The sequence below is a fragment of the Mastigoproctus giganteus genome, chromosome 6, assembly GCF_048544385.1.
Source record: "Mastigoproctus giganteus isolate SK-2022 chromosome 6, ASM4854438v1, whole genome shotgun sequence".
In the NCBI taxonomy this organism is placed as follows: domain Eukaryota; kingdom Metazoa; phylum Arthropoda; class Arachnida; order Uropygi; family Thelyphonidae; genus Mastigoproctus; species Mastigoproctus giganteus.
The window spans coordinates 232,820,877-232,841,652 of NC_143580.1; the positions used below are offsets into that span (position 1 = coordinate 232,820,877).

A 20,776-nucleotide genomic window follows, 5' to 3' on the forward strand; every position below is an offset into this window, starting at 1 on the left:
AAATAATCAAAGCAACAAATTGGAAACTGAGAAATAACAAATACTACAGAAATAGTAATCAGTTACTAAAAAGCATGTCTACCCCAAAGAATACTTTGTGAATTTTTTTTTTTTTTTTTTTTTAAAGAAAGTGCTTTAAATATAAATGAAAAATTGTGAGAGCCAAATAAAGAGTTTTCACAAAGGCATTTTCAGTAAGCATGAAGAATGCATATATGTGATTTAAGTATAATTCTTTAATATTTTCTTTTGTTCAATTCTGTAGATGTATAACTAATATTACTAAGTGTTTTATAAAATGAACATAAAATATATATAGGATGTTTTGTAACATGTGGGCTGTAATTTTGGGATTAATTCAGGACCTGAAAATAATAAGAAAAGCTTATATAAACACATATCCGATTTGGAGCGGCTAAGAAGCTGACTTTGAATTTAAAAAAAAAAAAAATTAGTCATTGAATTTAATGGTAAAAAATAATATATTTAATAAATAAAAATAAACAAACATTTACCTAGTATGATAAACATTTTTATGTATGTGTTTTCTTATTCTTATTTTTTATCAGTGAAAACTCCATAGTATACTGCTGAACAAAATTAACAGAACACACAGAAAATGTGGTGGGACTTGTGTAGCTTGTGATGAAGCAGGACAAAATTTGGTAAGGGTGGTGTAACAAAAAATAATGATGAAATGAGCAGACAGCAAGAAACTTTGCACAGGTATAAGGGACATTTATAGGGGTTGTATAAGAATTACATGACAGAAGTCAATGCATGCTGCTTGAAAATATGGTCACATGACATCAGTACGGAGTATCCCCTCTAACAGGAATTAGAATTTGGGGAGTACAATGTGTACAGGAAGGATAGGAAGGGAGAAAGGGTTTGGCTATTAGTTAAGAAACAAAATCTAAGGCAGTCCTTCCAGTTGACATGGGTGGACAGTGCACTGTCGAGTCAGTTTGGTGTGACATAAGCAAGGGGAAATCAAAATTGAGAGTAGGGGTGTGTTATAGGCCTAATGACTGATGAGTATAATGAACAACTGTACAGAGAAATAGAGTGGATCAGTAAATCAGATTGTCTTATAATGGGGGATTTTAATTTCCCAGCTATTGACTGGAACTTGTGGGTGGGTCACTCACAACACTAGCAAGGTTTTGGGGATTTATTGGATGATTGTTTTCTATAGCACCATGTTAGGGAGGCAACTAGAGGGAGTAATATTCTTGATCTGATTATCAGTATGATTCTTCATGCATTAAGAATCTGCAAATAAAGTGATCGCAGTGTGCTGATGTGGGATTTACTCAGAGGTAACTACCATCAGGGGTAAATGGAAGGGTTTTTGCTTTCACAGAGGTGACTATAGTGGTTTCCGGCAGTTTTTAAATTCTATACAGTGGGACCAACTGATGATGATACCAATAACAAATTATAAATGGGAAGCATTCAAGGAAGTAATTGTAGAAGTACTAGGCTTTTCATACCAATTAAAAAATACGGTTCAAGGTTTAGGCCTAAATGGATGTCAGATGAACTAATGAGATACACATAAATTATCAGGCAACAGAAGCCTATGGTAGATATAAGCTAGTCTGTAATCATGTCACAAAGCAAGAGAAGGCAGAGTACGAGAAATCTTTGGCAAAGGATGCTAAGAAAAACAGCAAGAACTTCTTTAGTTATATAAACTTTAGAAGGAAAGGGATGAATCATATTGGCCCAATTGATATCGATGGTTCGAATGTTGGCAACTGCCCACACTCCGCACATTGCCCACACCACTCATGAGTGGTGTGGGCAATGTGCAGAGTTGCATTATTGTGCAACAAAATCATACTGCTTGTCAGGAGTCCTGGTCGTTTGCGCTGAATGTTGGCTTTCAGTTTTTCCAACGTTGCATAGTAAAGCTTTGCATTGATTGTAATAGTAACAGAGGCATGTGATGCAAGAAAACAAGCATACGAGCTTATATAGCATCAGCCAAAGGGAAAAAAAAAAAAAAAAAAAAAAATCACACAACCATTCCTTCTAAATGTTTGTCCAGTTCTTCCTTGAATTTATTTAAGCTATCAACTTCCACAACGACAAATCGAAGTTTGTTCCATCAATTAACCATCCGCTGGCCAAAGGCAATTTTTCCGCACTCTACAATTGTCTTTCCTCAATTTGAATTTAAAAATTTTTTTTTATGAAAACCCCAAACATGAGATGTATTAGAACCTATAGTACTTGGTACCGTGCTTGGGTTGGAGGTTGAGAAGAAGAAAGAAGATATTTGTTGACATTAGATTTGAACTTCTGCAGACTGTAGTTTTCAGGAAATACGTATGAAGGAAGGTTGTTCCAGAAAACGGCAGATGAATGAATAAACGAGGAAGATGAAAAGTTCGTTCTGTGAGTTTGAAGTTGGACAGTAAATGGATGTTGGCTGGTGGCGGCATGTGTTTGGACTCTTTTGAAAGAGAGAGCGGGAATTATAGAAGCCAATTCAGAAGAACAGTGCCCATGGAAGTATCTGTAGAAGAGGCATGCAGCAGAAACAGTACGCCTATGAATCAGCGAGTGGAGAGATTCTGTTAGAGAGGAGTTATTAATTAACCTAACTGCCCTCTTCTGAATGAAATCTAGAAGCCTGAGAGAGGTTTTAGGGGCACTGCCCCAGATGTGGGAACAATATTCCATTGTAGGGCGGATTTGTGATTTGTACAGAGTGAACTGCTGTTTGGAAGAAAAGTAACGCCGAGAGCGAAAGAGAAAACCAAGTTTTTTAGATGCAGAGGAAGCAATATTTGTAATGTGCTTGCACCAAGAGAGATTAGAAGTCGGAGATATATCAAAAGAGATATCATTTTGCCTAGAAATCAGAGTGTCACCAAAGATAAGCATAGGAGCAGAAGAATCCTTTTTGCAAGATATAAGATAAGACTGAGTTTTAGAAGGATTGAAATCAATTAAGTTGTCTTTGCCCCACTGTAGAATAACCTGGAGATCGGCATTTAAGGAATTGGTAGCTGATCTTTGAGAAGTTGAAGCTGATTGAGCAGAGCAAGGTTTTTCAAAATGGAAAGTTGAATGCAATGTGCTATCATCCATTGGCAAAACTATGGATAGGATTTCCAGTCAATGGAAGAAGGTCATTAATATACAAGAGGAAAAGAGTGGGGGAAAGAACTGAACCTTGGGGGGACACCAGCATTAGTGGAGAAGAAAAGACAGAGAGCCATTTACCATCAACCTAAATGAGTGACGAGAGAGAAAACTGGAGAACCAATTACAAAAAACAGTTGGCAAACCATAAAATGGAAGCTTGTTTAGAAGACTTTTATGCCAAACATGATCGAAAGCCTTTGAGATGTCAAGAGAAAGTACTTTTGCTTCACCGAACTTTTCCATTGAATTTTTCCATAAATGGGTAAAGGCCAGAATATCACCAGTGGATTGACACTGACGGAATCCATACTGGGGATCGTTAATCAGATAGAAGGTTTCTAGGTAGTTTAAGAGTTGGCAGTTAATTGATTTCTCCATTACTTTAGAAAGAGTGGAAGTAATTGCAATCGGATGATAATTGGATGGGAGGGATTTGTCACCCTTTTTAGGAACTGGCTGGATATGAGCAAATTTCCAAGCAGAAGGAAAAACACCTTTGGAATAAGAAAGTGAAAAAGGCGGCAAAGAATAGGAGTAAGTTCAGGAGCGCAGGTTTTGAGAACAAGTGGAGAAATACCATCGGGACCTGGAGATTTCATAGCATCAAGATTCATCAAAATACGTTTGACATCCTTTTGATGGAAGACCACAGGAGGCATTGAATGGATCGTGTTGGGAATGGTGGGAGGTGTTTTATCAAGATCATTAATACATGAGTTGGAAGAAAAATGGGATGCTATCAGGTCAGCTTTATCCTTGGCTGAAGTGACAACAGAACCATCTGGTTTTGACAGAGATGGGCAAAAATTGCGGCCAATAGCTTTGGCAAGAAACCAGAATGCTCAGCTACCATTAGGGTAAGAATCAAGTTTTCTACTCTTAGCCTGTTAAAAATCGAGTTTGGACTGATTAATGACTGCTTTACAATTCTTGCAAGTTTTGGCGTAGGCAGAAAATGAAACTGAAGAATTGGAAACAAGCCAATTACAATATGCAACATTCTTCTCTTGAACAGCCTTAGCACATTTATTGGAAAACCAAGGTTTAGATAAAGGACGGGATTTTAAAGTGGAGTGCGGAATAAAGGATTCCATTCCTACAAGAATAATTTCACTGATACAATCAGAGCAAACGTTGACATCAGAAGTTTTCAAACAGTAGTCCGACCAATGAAAAGAAATCTCGCAGGTCATCCCATTTTGCATTCTTGTAATGATAAACAATATGAGGTTGGGAATAGCCATGAGATAAAGGCTCCACTGGAAAAGAGACAATCACCAAGTTGTGATCTGAGGTACCTAAAGGACCACTCACGTCGACCGTGTACTTAGAAGGGTTGTTTGTGAGAAAAAGATCAAGTGTGTTGGCTGTATGGTTAGGATTGTCTGGTATTCTTGTAGGTAAATGTACAATCTGTGCAAGGTCTTTAGAAATTGCAAAAGCCTCAGCATCTTGACCAGCTGGGTCAGTGTGACTAGAAAACGGAAGCCAGTTGGAGTTGTGAACCTTAAAATCACCAAGGAAAATTACCTCGCTGTTAGGAAAGTTGGACTGGAGAAAATCAAGTTGCAAAGAGAGGAAGTCAAAGAGCTCCAAGTGATTAGTGGAGTTCGGAGAATGGTAGAGACAGCAGATGAATTTGAGACAATGAGGTAGAGAGATTTTAAGCCAGAGAAGATCAAAGCGAGGAGATTCCAAATTATCAATTCTCTGACAGGGAATATCGGAATGGACATATGCACAAGTACCACCTTTGAGGCGAAAGGAATCATACTGCGAATAATTTGTGTAACTGAGATGAGCAGTAGTTGAATCAACTGATAACTGAGATTCTGTCAGAAAAGGTACATGGGGTTTGGCAGACTGCAAGTGGAAATGGACATCGTTGAGATTAGAATTGAGGCCACATATATTTTTAAAATGAACTGCCCCTCCTAGGTTCGTAATCTAAGCAAGTGGAAGAATCCCTTCAGAATTCAGTGTGCTCAACTCATTCAAGGCCTTATACACCTCAATCAGATCATCTTTCAGGTGCCTAATCTCCAGCCGCTGCAATTTGCAGAACTTAATCCTCTCTTGGTAAGAGGATCTCTTCATTCCCCTCACCAATCTTGTTACCCTTCTCTGTACACATTAAATCTACATCCTTCCTAAAATAAGGCCTCCAGACCTGTACACAGTACTCAAGTCATGGCCTGACCATTGCCTTATACAAAGGGATAATCACCTCCTTTTCCCTGCTTGAAAAATTCCTGTATGTCATTGACAAAACCCCATGACCTGCTCTTGCAGCATGTCTGCATTTCTCAGAAAACTTCATATCTGACTGCACAATTACTCCTAGGTCTGTTTCATTTTCTACCACCCTAAGTGTAGTACCCCACAGTTGGTACGTTCCTCTGGGGTTACTTCTACCCATATGCAGTACTTTGCATTTGTCAACTTTAAACTTCAGTTGCCACTTCTCAGCCCATCAGTCCCAATTTTCTAGATCCTGTTGCAGTGGTACATTCCCATTACTGTCATTAACAACCCTGCCACCTTTGCATCATCTGCAAACTTCGACGCTAAGCCTGATATACCTTCGTTAATATCATTTATAAATATACAAAACACCAGTGGGCCCAACACTGAACCCTGTGGAACTCCACTAATAACATTAGTCAATGAAGAGCAGCGATTACCACCCTCTGTCTTCTCCCACTGAACCACCCTTTTATCCATTGTAGCAACTTACCCTTAATACCATTCTGTTCCAATTTTTACAGTAGTCTTCCTTGTGGAACAGTGTCAAAAGCTTTCCTGAAATCCAAGTATATGATATAAAAATTATTTTTTGCCATCCAGTTCCTTCGTAACCACATCATAGTATCCAATCAAATTTGTCAGAGAAGACTTTCCCTTAACAAACCCTGCTGTTTCTGAATTATTGCTGCAGTCTTGTCTAGATGATCCTGTAATGCATCTTTAACCAGTGACTCCATTATTTTAAGCAGAACAGAAGTTAAACTAACTGGTCTGTAATTACTCGTGTCACCCTTCGATCCCCCTTTGTGAATTGGGGATATATTTGCACATCTCCAGTCAGTGACTTCCCCTGAGTCCAAGGATGCTCTCATAATTATGGCTAAGGGTTTGCTTAGTTCCTCTGTTGCCTCCTTTAATATAATTGGATAGATCCCATCCACCCCAGGTGCCTTTCTTATGTTTAACCTCAATAATTACTCCTCCACTTTGTTCTCAGTTATTACAAAATCATTAAGCACCCTGTTACAATTTGATAAACTTCTGGCATTTTCCTTCTTTAATAACTCCTCATGTGTGAATGTAGATGCAAAATATTCATTCAGTTTGTTTGCTTTCTGAGCAGGATCATCAAAACACATTGGCACATCAAAATAGAGGCCAAACCAGACCAAATGCAAATAAACATCTTTCCAGATATGAAGACTGGATTGGCCAGCACTATCATGGAGCTAAAACAGCAATTTCTACACATTATACTTTTCAAATTTAAATAGCTCATCTGAATCAGGGAGCATAGCCAAAAATACTTCTTTTGTATGGGTATATACCAATTAATTAAAATTTGCACTCATCATCTTAACTTCAATTAAAGAATAACCATATACAATAAAATTACACTTTTGCATTTGGATGAAGAACCATCATGTAACCTTGGTCTAGATCCAACATCTACTGCCAACTTAACACAGACCACCACAATCCTCTTACCATTAAACACCTTGACACAACACCATCATAACTGTACTAACTTCATTTGCAAATTGTCCTACAAAGTTAACTCTTCACTTACATAGTAACTTCCTAAGAACAACCTGACAGCTGCGTTATAATAGTCAGTCTCTCAACAACTTCAAGCAACCACAGATTGTATGTCTGAACTTAAGACAATAATTTCAATATTTCCCAGTCCTAATCAGTTCTATCAGCTGATTATAATCATAACCATTAACAAATCAGTTTATTATGTCTATCTTTTAAGCCTAAGTACAATAACCTAATTCCAGCCTGTTTAACAAGGAACAGAGCTTCAAAAGATCAGTTAGAAAAAGTAATCTCATACCCTTTCCAAAACAAGATGAAAATCAAAACCACACTAACTTAATAACTCTAGTGATTTCTATCCAAAAGTCTTTTACATCTTTTAAACATCTTATCTGCAAAACTAGAGAAAACCATATAATTTTCCTTTGTTTCCACCAAGCGAGGTAATTCATCCTCCAGGTAAACATTAGTCAAGACTTATAATTCCTGTCTTAGATCTACATTCAAGTTACAATTAAAAACTAAGTGTTCTATTGTTTCTGGGGCACCACACATACAAAGCAGTGAGGCAGCCAATCCCAAAGCAAACAGTTTGGAGTTCAGATTGCCATGTCCTGAAAGTAGAAATGATAAATTTAAGCCTGGACAAAACCAGAATGCCTTTTGCTTAAGAAACTCTGATCTATTTGAAAAAAATTAAATGTGGCTCTACCTAAATCAGCAGCCATCCAAGAAGACTGCCAACTATTTATAAGTTCTCTTCTAATTCTTTCATTATCTTCCTTGACAGGCATATTCAAATCTATAGGGGTTAATGGGATACAAGCTATTGGCTTCCTCGCATAGAGTGCACATGAATTGAGCCTTCTTAAAACAGTCTGGTTTGGAAATGTTTTCACCTGTGGTCGCAGCAACCTCAAGAGACAGATAGTGGTCTGTTCTGGTTGACGTAGCTCTCGGCAACCTTGGCCAGCTCTTCTTGTAATGGTTCCTGTCTCCTGAAACTGCATCCATAGTGTTGAGATGTCGCTGCATGATACATTAAGCCAATGTGCCTCCTTCGACTGCCCGGCTTCAAGTTGTCCAACGGCCCACCATCTCAAAGGATCATCTAAATAACGATGACTTGCCATCCTGAGTACTGGATGTGGCTATCTCACTGAGCAAGCCAAAAAATGGGAATGAATTGATGTGTTCGCAACCTGTGTTTTTATAGGCATGAATAATTTGCATAATGTATGGCTCTGTAAGGTGATTGATTTGTATTGGACACTTGGAATTTGTATGACAGGTTGCCTAATATATCAAATATTCGCCTTTGGTGACACATTGTTCACAATAAAATATTCACAAAAAAAATTTTGTTCTGTTAATTTTATCAACTGTTAAAATTCAAAGGGTCTCAGCTATAACATTCAGAATCACATGTTTATATAAGCTTTTTTTTTTTCATAGTTCTAAGATACTAATTTAATCTTGAAAGAATGGCCCACATGTTATGAAACATCCTATACATTGTGGAAGTAATTGGGTATAGGATATTACTATTGTACTCTGGTATTGCATAATATTACTGTACTTAAGTATCATATAATGTTACTGTGATAAGAGTAGTGTTGAGATATAACACTGTAGTTTTAATTTAATTTTTTTAACTGAAATTATACCTTGGTATGCAAAAATGATTATATTTAATATAATGCAACAGGTGATGATGGCTTTGTGTGTTATGTGGAGACAGAGAGAGAGAGAGAGAGAGAGAGAGAGAGAGAGAGAGAGAGAGAGAGAGAGAAGCAGAAATTTTGTATTTTGATGGACAAATATGAGCTTGAAGCAGAGAATTGCTGCCCTCAAAATAATTAAATCAGGAGATTTAATTATTTTGGTGATGCTATGGTCAGGGAATTATTTTATGCAATATGAAAGGTGGAATAGGACCAGGGTAAGAGACAAAGGTTAGTGATACAATAGCAATTGCCATAATTTAAGCACAGAAACAGTGAATTACTGTATACATTTCTCAATAATGCTAGAGACAGTGTGAGACTATTTACTTAACAGACATTAAATAAAGTTAAAAAAAGCTACAAAGTCATGGGTAAATTTTAGTGTTAAATGATTTTGTCAAGGAATGATAGGAAAACACCTGATGAGTGCCTTGTCAACCAATTTGTACTTGGAGAGACTGTACAAGGCTCATGGGGTAAATTTTTCACAGCATGGCCTGTGTGCTTGTTAACAGAAAGGGTGCAAGAATATTTACTGATATTATTAAGGCATTACTGGGTAGTTAAACAAACTGCTAGTCTGTGAGGGGGGGGGATAACAGACTAATAATTTAATAGCACCCCACAAGCAGAAGTGGAACTGATTTTTGCATTGCTTCTATTGGACAGTGCAGTCACCTAGAAAGCAAGAGAAGGATCAAAAGGCCTGCTGGGAGTAATCATGGAACTAGAAATTATAAGGAATACATTACAGTTAATAAGAGAACAAAGTTTTGCTTATAATAATGCTAGAAGAATAGTAAATAAATTTGATGAATTTGAAGTACTAGTTGAGTTGTCAAATGCTAGCATTATAGGAATATCAGAAACGTACTGCCATTCTAATATAGAGGATGCAGAATTTCAATATGACAAGCACAAATATAAACAGAAAGGATAGATATGGCTGTGGGGTTATGCTTTTGATTAAGGACAGAGATTCTAAAATAGTACAACTAGTAGACATGGGCTTCATGGCCACTAAAAAAAGGCACTATAATTTTAGGGAATAGGATATTATTTGTCAGTCAATCAATAGCAAAATTTGCAGTTATTTATTTACTACTGATATTTATTTTAAGTTTGGTGCATCAATAATTATTTTTATCTTATTTTTAGAGGTAACAGAACAGTTTCTATTAAGGTCATTTTAGTAAACTAATAGGTCATAACAATCTTCATTACCACCATTAGCCTTTAGCTTAGTTTTATTACCATCATTTTTCCAATTATTAAGCACAGTGCCAAAAATATGTGGTTACTGGTTGTCCAATAACTTGAAATTCTTAACCAGTCGTTAGGAATTTTAGGGGTTTCCCAGAAGCGTAGTCACATTGTAACAGTGTTTGATGGAAAACTGATTTTAGGACTGTTACAACCATTTTCAGCATGCCAGATTAAATTGTTACAAATAATTTTTGACAATGAACATATATGAAATTACTAGAAAATGGCAACAGCATGTTGACTTAACAAATAAATGTAAAAATTATTTATTAAATCAACAAGTCTGCATCTAATGTAATGATGAACAAGTATGCCACGGAAAGGGATATAATCATTGAAGGAGCAGTAATTGAAAAGGTGGAGTCATATATACTTATCTGGGACAAGTCATTAACTGTAATAATGATAAATGGCTGGAAGTCAAGAGAAGAATAAATTTTGGATGGACAGCATTCAGGAAATATAGTCACATACTGAAGAGCAATATCCCAATTTGTCTGAAATGTAAAATAATGAAACAATGTATACTCCCCCCCCCCCCCCGCCACGACTTATGTTGTTGTTTGTTTGGTTTTTAGGAGCATTAACAACTAAGGCAATATTGCTCCGGGGATATGCGGTGGTCATGGGCTTGAACCTCGGTCTAATCAAGAAGCGTGTGCTATGCACTGCTGCTCCTGCCCACCTGGCTATGGAGGCGCCCCACGACTTATGGAAGTGAAACTTGGGCACTCACCAAAAGAATAGAAGAGAAGCTGAGAGCTACACAGCGAAGAATGGAACGAATTATATTGGGAATCAGACTGTTAGATAAGAAGAGAAACACATGGATTAGGCAGCAAACTCAAGTAAAGGACATTCTTATCAAAACTAAAGAACTAAAATGGTCTTGGGCAGGACATATAGCTCGAAGACATGATGACAGATGGACTAAGAAAATAACAGAATGGTACCCCAAGAGGAGCTAGAAGAAAACCTGGAAACCAACGACGGAGATGGACAGATGAAATTCATGAGTTTGTGGGTAGTAAATGGATGGCCATTACACAAAACAGAAGGAACTGGAAAGCTGCTGGAGAGGCCTTCATCCTGCAGTGGATTGAAAATGGCTGATGATGAAGTCTGCATCATCTAAGTGACCATTCAGAAGGTGCAGAGTCGCTTTAAAATGTGCAAATAAGGGAATTACTATCATATCAAAATCTTATTTAATTTTTGCAACCAAAACGAATGTTTTTTTTGGGTGTTTCTTGGTGTAAGAAACACCCAAAAAAAAACACACTTAAACACACTATTCTGGTCATAGTGTATTTAAGTGTGTTTTAAAAGTTTAAAAAACCCAGGATTAAGGTTAACCTTTCAATGAACGTAATCAATTTCAAAGTAACATTTTCAATTACATTTTACTGAAATATACATAATAAAATCCATAGTTACTTCATATTAAAGATAATATTTCTTACTTTTGGTTCCTGCACTTTATTTAATTCTGCTATACTGTGACATAACTGTAAATGCTTAAACTGGAAGGGGTTATTCCTTGCTCCTTCAAATGATCGCATTATCTTATCGCTCATCCATTCCACCTAAAGAAAAAGGCAATCACAAATCATGATTTTGAGAATCAGTATCATGGTGATCTTATCAAAACACTCAATAATACAAGGTTTGGTATTATTTATTCAATTACAATAAAGACTTCAAATATGCAAGACACACCTACCTATCGATCCTTCTTAACAGCTGAGTTCATTTGTTTAATTGTAAAATTATTCATTTGTAAAATGAATAAAGGTATAAAACTAATAATGGGTGGTACACAGTCATTTCATGATTTGGCTACTAGTAACTGCAGGACTGACTGACTGACTGTCTGCGCACACACACACACACACACAAATAAAATCTACTTAAAATTATGCTTAGGAGCATATATATCACTTGTGATATAATATATTCAGAAATGGAAGTGTAATAAAAATACATCTGAATTTGAATGTAACATCATGGACTAAACAGTTTGGTTCTCAAGAATCTCACCTAGGAAATATATGTACAGGGTGTCCCAGAAAGAATTTGTAAAACTTCAAGAGGGTTGATTCCTTGAGTGATTTTCAAAAAAGTTCATATCAACATGGATGGGTGGTACAGTCATTTCATGATTTGGCCACTAGTAACTGCAGGACTGTCTGAACACACACACACACACACACACACACACACACACACACACACACACACACACACACACACACACACACACACACACACACACACACACACACACACACACACGCACGTTCTTGAAAGCATTCTTGGAGTTTGCAAACAGTGTTCAGTTGTGCGTTATTGGATTGATTGCATTTAACTTTGTGCTTTTAGCAAAAAGATGCAAGTGTTTTCAAATAAGGAGCATGCCGAATTCACTTCATTCATGGTTTTTGCAATAGTAATGTGAGAGCACTTTACTTATAAAAACCTAACATCCATATTGTCCATAACTGACAAGTTTTTATTGATATACAATGTCTATGAGAAAATAGATCATTTGTTGCACCTGAAAGTAACGTTAATTACAAGGTTCAAAATAACGTAATTTTGACAATACTGGAACAAATACTCTGTGATTATTTTCCTGCATTAGAATTCCTAAAATGACTGTTTGGAGGGTGCTAAGTAAAGGGCATTTACAACAAGTACAGCACCATGAAGAGGCAGATTATGAATGAACTTATTCAAGATGGAGTGAATAATGCTTGTAATGAGCATGTATGGGCTGTGATAATTCTCATGTAGGGTAAACTGATTTCCAATACCAGTTTTCAGTAAGTGTCTGGGATGGAATTGTCAGGAACCAACATTGCCCGAGAATATGTGTGTGAAATGATCATAGTGGAAGAACACAACTTACATTTTTAGTAAACGAGTTACAGGAGGAAGTTCCTTTACTGCATTTTTTCCAAAAGGTTTCCAACTTTCATATTGGTCAAGGAAGTACTTATTCTTGGCCAGTAGGTCTCCCTATCTAAACCCTTAAGCCTACGGTGATTGGGGTCACATGAAAGCATCAGAGTACAATCAAAGGACTAATGACATGGATGCACTGCTTTGGAGAATTTTGGATGCTACAAATTACATCTAAAAATGACCATGATAAAGAGAACAATGAAAGCACTATTACGAAGCATAGAAATGTGTGTACAAGGATAAGGTTTACATTTTGAGCAACTATTATAATAGCTTTATTGATACTCATTTATTAAAATAATTGATTTTCCAACTTAAGGGTAACTTTAAGATGATTTTAAAACATTTTGTAACCTTTAATTCTAAAATAAACACTTAATGATATTAAATTTTTTTTTTTACAACTGCCATTTCTTTATACCAGTTTGAAATCAGACACATGTCAACATGAACTTTTCTGCTTAAAACTACTCAAGCAATCAACTCCTGAAGTTCGGCAGATTGATTCCTATCATGACTCCAGTATATCATTATAGTTGAGGTCCAACTATCTGAATACTATTATCCAAAAAAATTTTTTTCATGCAATTGTATTAATATAATAAAATCATGATTTCACTTATATAAAGCATTTTAAATGAAGCAAAGAAGAGTAAATTTCATCTATATCACTTTAAAGCTATAATAATTAAGTAAGAGAAAAAAGCTGACAGATGGAAATGTAAAAAGCACAAGGTGCCAAACTAGTAGAGAAAGGAGAGACTATCCTTTCTCTACTAGTTTGGCACCTTGTGCTCTTTACATTTCCATTTTTCAGCTTTTTTCTCTCACTTAATTATTATAACTTTGCTTATATACTTTAGTATCCTTTGTTGCTGCTTTGCATGCAGACCTAGGTAAATCTGCCATATAACTTTCATACTATAACTAAATACAATTCGAAAATTGTAGATCTCTTAAAGTACCATTTATAACCGACACAATATAATAGCTTAGCTTAATTTAATTTATTATGATACTAACCTTTTTATAATCTGCATTGATGTTGGAATAAGTTGGATGATAATTTTAAATTTAAGTTAGCATGGATTTAAAAAACAGAATTAAAATGTGCGCAAGGAAGTAGAAGTGCACGTCTTTGGTTGTCAATGTTGAAATTTGAAACGATTCAAATTTGGTTGTCAATGTTGAAATTTGAAACGATTCAAATTTCAACATTGACAACCAAGGACGAAGACGTGCACTTCTACTTCCTTGCGCACATTTTAATTCTGTTTTTTAAATCCTAACTTATTCATGCTAACTTAAATTTAAAATTATCATCCAACTTATTCCAACATCAATACAGATTATAAAAAGGTGAGTATCATAATAAATTAAATTAAGCTACGCTATTATACTGTGTCAGTTATAAATGGTACTTTAAGAGACCTACAATTTTCGAATTGTCATAATACAAAATACTTTTAACTATTTTAAATGCACCTTCATCTGCTCCGCCTTTTAACTTACGTTCCTTGATGCCCCTTGAGCATGTCAAATCCCGAAACACAACTATCAAAAATTTTAATTAAATATTTTTCCAATAAAATTCATATTTCTTTTTTAAAAAAATGCCTCTTTCATAATATTATCCCGAAATTTGCCTGCATATTCCCTAGAAATACATGTAAAAAATATCCATATATTATCCATCAAACCTGTATTAAAATTGTACAAAAAGAATTACAGAAGAGATACAATAAAAAATATAACCTACTATCCCAAATACACCGATTAAGATTCAGCCTAAAAAGAAATATGACACCGCAATCTTGGGCGGACCTTACGACATATAATGAAATACGTATAGCAGCTGCCATTAACGACATCGAACTCAGACACAACAGAAAATGGGGGATCCTTACACAGAAACCTCACACCGCCACAAAATCTTCCACTATAAACATTTCTTCGTACCCTTTTTCTTCCACTGAACTCGCTAGCCTCGATTACGGTTTTAACCTTGCTATTAAAGATAATAAATATCCCTACAAAGAATGTATAATAGAACTACAAACCAAATTAGATAACCATCCAGATAAATGGCAAATTATACATCAAAGTAATTCAATTCTTAACTCCAGATTCAAACCCCAACCCAATATAAACAAACAACAGTTAATGAACTTACAAAAAATACGTAACAATCCAAATATTACAGTCCAGAAAGCTGACAAAGGTGATTCCACAGTAATTATAAACAAAAGCACATATATAGAAAAAATGGAATCTATACTCTCTGATTCAGATACATACAAACTGGATAACACATATACTATTTCCAAACATAAAAATAAGCTTGACATTATTTTAAGGAAATTAAGATCCAACAATGAAATTAATTTATACACCCTTCAACAGATTGGTATCCGAAACAATATTCTACCGCATATGTTTGGTATTACCAAACTCCATAAACCTAACCACCCACTAAGACCATAATATCCTTCAGCAAATCAGCTTTCACTAATTTATCTTCCTTCCTGGTCAAAATTATCTCCTCCCTCACCAGATTTTCGAAATTTAAAGTAAACAATACCTCCCAAACCTTTGAAAAAATAAATTCTATCACAATAACCAATGATGCCATCTTAGCATCTTTTGATGTAGTCTCATTGTACACTAATGTACATTTGCCGTCAACATTACAAAACTTACGTAATTTCTTAACAGACGACAAAACCTTATCCAATCACACTTCCCTTTCAATTAATAGCATACTAGAGCTCACAACCTTTCTATTAGATGCCAGATACTTCTGATTTCTTAATCAGATTTACCAGCAAATCTATGGCCTACCTATGGGATTAGGGATCTCAGCCCCCCCCTATCTGAAATTTACCTAGCCTCTGTAGAAAATCATATATTACAACCATACCCCCCAGTTATTAAATTATTTATACAGTACGCTGACGATATCCTCTTAATAGGGCACAAATCCACAATAAATGATCTTTTCATTAAATTTAATTCTATGCATAACAGATTAAAATATACCCTGGAATTGGAAGAAAAGGGACAAATTAATTTCCTAAACCTCACTATACACAGAAGCGATACAAAAATAGGAACAAGAATTTTCAGAAAAAACACTCACACGAGCAAATACTTACACTTTGAATCGCATCACCCCCTCAACACAAAAAAAGCAGTCCTTTATAATCAAATTTACAATGCTATAAAATACAGTTCCACACATTATGACTTTAATAATGAACTACAATATCTTACAAGTAAATTCATATCTAGGAAATATCCTATTCAATTAATCAAACAAACTATTATCACAGTCCAAAATAATATCAACAACCCACTCAAACGCATTTCCAATAATAACCCACGTATTATCCTCCCTTATCATAGTAATTTTGCCAACCAATTCTGCTGTTTATTCAAAAGTACTGATATCACCCTTACATTCTCATCTTACAATAAACTAGGTTCATTATTCAACTCATATAAAGATACACAAAATTACCACATTTGTGACATGAATAATATCATCTACTTAATAAAATGCCAAGATAATTATAATGCTTGCTACATTGGTAGCACCACCACAAAATACGGTTCTACCAAAACATCAAACACACGTGCGTACTACCACTACAATAGCTTTAGGACGGGACAGTCCAATACCGAATTAGCAACACATGTTAAATCCTACAACCACACCCCCTTAGTAGATTCAGCCATTCCTATTATCAAATTAAAATCCAGTTTTAAAAATTTCCAATATGAAGCCCTAGTTATAGAATGGTTTCGCCGCCATTCCACTCTCCAAGTATTAAATTCCAAACTACCCTATAACATAGTACCGGTCTAGAATCTCAGGACCTGAGATTCCCAAGTGTATCCAGGAGTATCACGAGAACTTAGTCTTCTTAAATACACACGTTTACTCTCATTCTACCATTGCCAACTGAAGATGTGTAAAACGAAAGCCACTTGTTATGGCTATTGGCCTTCTGTTTCCAACCGTATAACTTAAATTGTTTCAAATCTCAACATTGACAACCAAGGACGAAGACGTGCATGTCTACTTCCTTGCGCACATTTTAATTCTGTTTTTTAAATCCTAACTTATTCATGCTAACTTAAATTTAAAATTATCATCCAACTTATTCCAACATCAATGCAGATTATAAAAAGGTGAGTATCATAATAAATTAAATTAAGCTATGCTATTATATTGTATAACTAAATACTTATATATATCCCCATTTTTCCATATTATATTTGCTCCAGAATAACCAGAGCTCCAACTTTATATTCTTCATCAAATACTGTTCACTTTCCTTAAACTATAATTTTTCCACACTCTGGGCAATTAGTGTAATATGAGGGCATTAGCATTAGTAGAGGCATATGATGCAAGAAAGCAAGCTATGCAGCATCAGCCAAAAAAAAAAAAAAAACACACTCCCATTTCACCCCTCCGTTCGTTCGAAATACCTGTCCAGCTGAGCCTTAAATTTATTTAGGCTATTAACTTCCACAACAAGGGATGGAAGTCTCTCCCGCCAACCAACTACCCGCTGGCTAAAGGCAAATTTCCGCACATCTATCCTACTTCTGTCTTATCCTCAATTTGAATTTATGCCCTCTCAGGTGATTATACTAAGCAAGAGGAAGAATCCCATCAGCATTGAGCATGCTCAAACCATTCAAGGCTTAATACATCTCTATTAGATCACCTCGCCGGTGCCTAATCTCCAGAAACTAATTTGCAAAACTTAAGCCTTTCTTCGTAAGAGCAACCCTTTGTTCCATTTACTAATCTTGTTGCCCTTCTCTGTACTCGTTCCAGCAGCTCTACATCCTTCTTGAAGTGAGGCCTCCAGACCTGTATACAGTGCTCAAGGTGTGGCCTGACCATTGCCCTATACAAGGGAATAATCACCTCCTTATCTCTGCTAGAAAAATTCCTGTATATCATTGACAAGACACCATGAGCTACTCTTGCAGCCCGTCTGCACTGCTCAGAAAACTTCATATCTGCCTGCACAATTACCCCCAGGTCCTTTTCATTCTCTACCACTGTCAGTGTAGTACCACAGAGTTGATACGTTATTCTGGGGTTACTGTTCCCCATATGTAGTACTTTACATTTGTCAATGTTAAACTTCATTTGCCACCTCACAGCCCATCTGCTCAACTTTTCCAGATCCGGTTGCAGCAGCATACTGTCAGTAGTGTCCTTAACAACCCTGCCAACCTTCGTATCGTCTGCAAACTTGGACATTAAGCTTGATAATCCATTATCAATATCATTTATAAATACAGAAAACAATAATGGACCCAGTACTGAACCCTGAGGGACTCCACTAATAACATTAGTCCACGATGAGCGGTGTCCATTGATTACCACTCTCTGTCTTCTCCACCTCAACCACCCCTTTATCCATAGCAGCAATTTGCCTCCAATGCCACACTGCTCCAATTTGTGCAGCAGTCTTCCATGTGCAACAGTATCAAAAGCCTTTCTAAGATCCAAATATATAATATCAAAGTTATTCCCTGCATCCAGTTCTTTTGTGACTGCATCATAGTATCCAATCAAATTGGTCAGGCAAGACTTTCCCTTAACAAAACATTGCTGTGTCTGAGCTATAACTGAAGTCTTGTCTAGATGATCCTGCAGTGTTTCTTTAACCAGTGCCCCCATTAATTTTCCTGGAACAGAAGTTAAACTCACAGGTCTATAATTACTTGTCAGCCTTTGATGCTCCTTTGTGAATTGGGGTCACATTTGCACATCTCCAGTCTATGGGTGCCTCCCCTGAGTCGAAAGAAGCTCTCATAATTATGGCTAAGGGTTTGCTTACTTCCTTTAATATAACTGGATAGATCCCATACACCCCAGGTGCCTTTTTTATGTTCATCCTCAATTTCTCCTCCACTTTCCTCTCAGTTATTACAAAATCATCTAGCTCACTGCCAGAGTTTAGTTCACCTCTGGCATTCCCCTTCCTGCATAACTCCTCATGTGTGAATGTAGATGCAAAATACTCGTTTAGTTTGTTAGCCACCTAAGTAGGATCATCAACAGTTGAACCATCAATATATGCAGTGGACCGATCTGATTCATCCCTTTCCTTCTAGAGTTTACATAGGCAAAGAACTCTTTTCTGTTTTTCTTTGCATCCTTTGCCAAGGATTTCTCATAATCTGCCTTTGCCTGTCTAATCTCCTTTGTGACTTTGTTACAGAGCAGCTTATATCTATCATAGGCTTCCATGTCACCCATTAATTTATATGTATCCCATGCATTTTTCTTCTCTGCCATATGTCTCATTATTTCATCTGACATCCATTTAGGCCTAAACCATGAACAATATTTCTTAGTTGGTATGTAAAGAATAGTAGCTTCCAAGACAAATTCTTTGAATGCTACCCATTTTGAATTTGCTGTTGGTAACATCAGTTTGTCCCACTGTTTAGAATTTAAATACTGCCTTAGATCATCGTAGTTGCCTTTATGAAAGCAAAAACCCTTCCCTTTACGCCTGATGGTTTTTACCTCTTTGAGTAAATCCCACTTCAGCACAATGTGATCATGCCACCTAGTGGTTCCTTTATCTGCAGATTCTTAATGCTTGTTAGTTTGTTATTTGGTTTTTAGGAGCATTAGCAACTAAAGCCATATTGCTCCAGGATATGCGGTGGTCATTCCTTGACCTTTCCGCATCCTCCATATTTGGTGGTGACAGGCTCGAACCCCAGTTTAATCAAGAAGCATGTGCTACGCACTGCTGCTCCTTCCCACCTGGCTACCGAGGCGCCTGATTCTTAATGCACGAAGAATCACCCAATAAATCCACAAAAGCCTTGCTAGTATGTGAGGGACCAACCCACAAATTACAGTCAATATCTGGGAAATTAAAATCCCCCAATTATAAGACACTCTGATTTACTGGCCCACTATTTCCCTGTACAGTTTCTTATTATACTCATCAGAGTCATTAGGTGTATAGCACACTCCCACTCTCAATTTTGATCTCCCAATGCTTATGTCACACCAAACTGACTTGACACTGCACTGTCCAGCGATGTCGACTGGCTTCACTTTCTGGGATTTTATGTATTTCTTAACTAATAGCAAGACCCCTCCTTCCTTCCTATCCTGTTTATCCTTTCTGTACACATTGTGCTCCCCAAATTCCACTTCTGCATTCCTTATATGTGTCACACCACGTCTCTGATATCCCAACAATATCTGCCTTTGATGTTTTGAGCAATACCTCAAATTTATTTACCAAACTCCTAGCATTGGTTTACACGCAAGTATACATGCACCTGTTCCTATTCTTAGCTACCCATGTGTTTACTTGTACCGCAATCACTCCCAGCAGTCTCTGAAGTACCCTGCATCTTGTTTTCCAGGCTGCTGCTCATTCCAGTAGAAGCAGTGCACGAATCACTTTCACCTCTGCCAGTGGCTACTGTTAATCTATTAGTCCTTGTATCCCCCCAAGCTAGCAGTTTTCCGACCCACCTAACACTGCCTCAATAGCATCAGCAAATATTCTTGCACCCTTTCTATTTAAGCGTATCCCATCCCTGTAGAAGCAGTCTCTTCTGTTAACAAGTACAGACCAGGCTGAAAAAAATTCTACCTCTTGAGCCTTGCACAATCTTTCCAGGGCCAAATTGATCAATAAGGCTCTCATCCTATACTCCCTCCTACTGTGTCTGGGCAGGATTGAAGACACTTTCAAATACAACCCTAATTCAAGGCTATTTTTCAACAGTGACCTGTACTTGTTAAGTAATTCTGCCGGTCCTACTCTTAATATCATTAGTGTCAAAGTGTACAACAA

General features: G+C 36.6%; 1 protein-coding gene across 2 annotated transcripts in view; it reads right to left on the reverse strand.

Moving 5' to 3' along the window:
- Positions 1-20,776, reverse strand: part of Cpsf100 (cleavage and polyadenylation specificity factor subunit 2) — a 199,703-nt gene that overhangs the window by 84,439 nt on the left and 94,488 nt on the right. For both annotated transcript variants that reach the window (XM_090375764.1, XM_090375763.1), the window contains one exon: positions 11,408-11,530. In XM_090375764.1, coding sequence (XP_090231890.1) covers positions 11,408-11,530 — 123 coding nt within the window. The remainder of the gene's footprint in view (positions 1-11,407; positions 11,531-20,776) is intronic.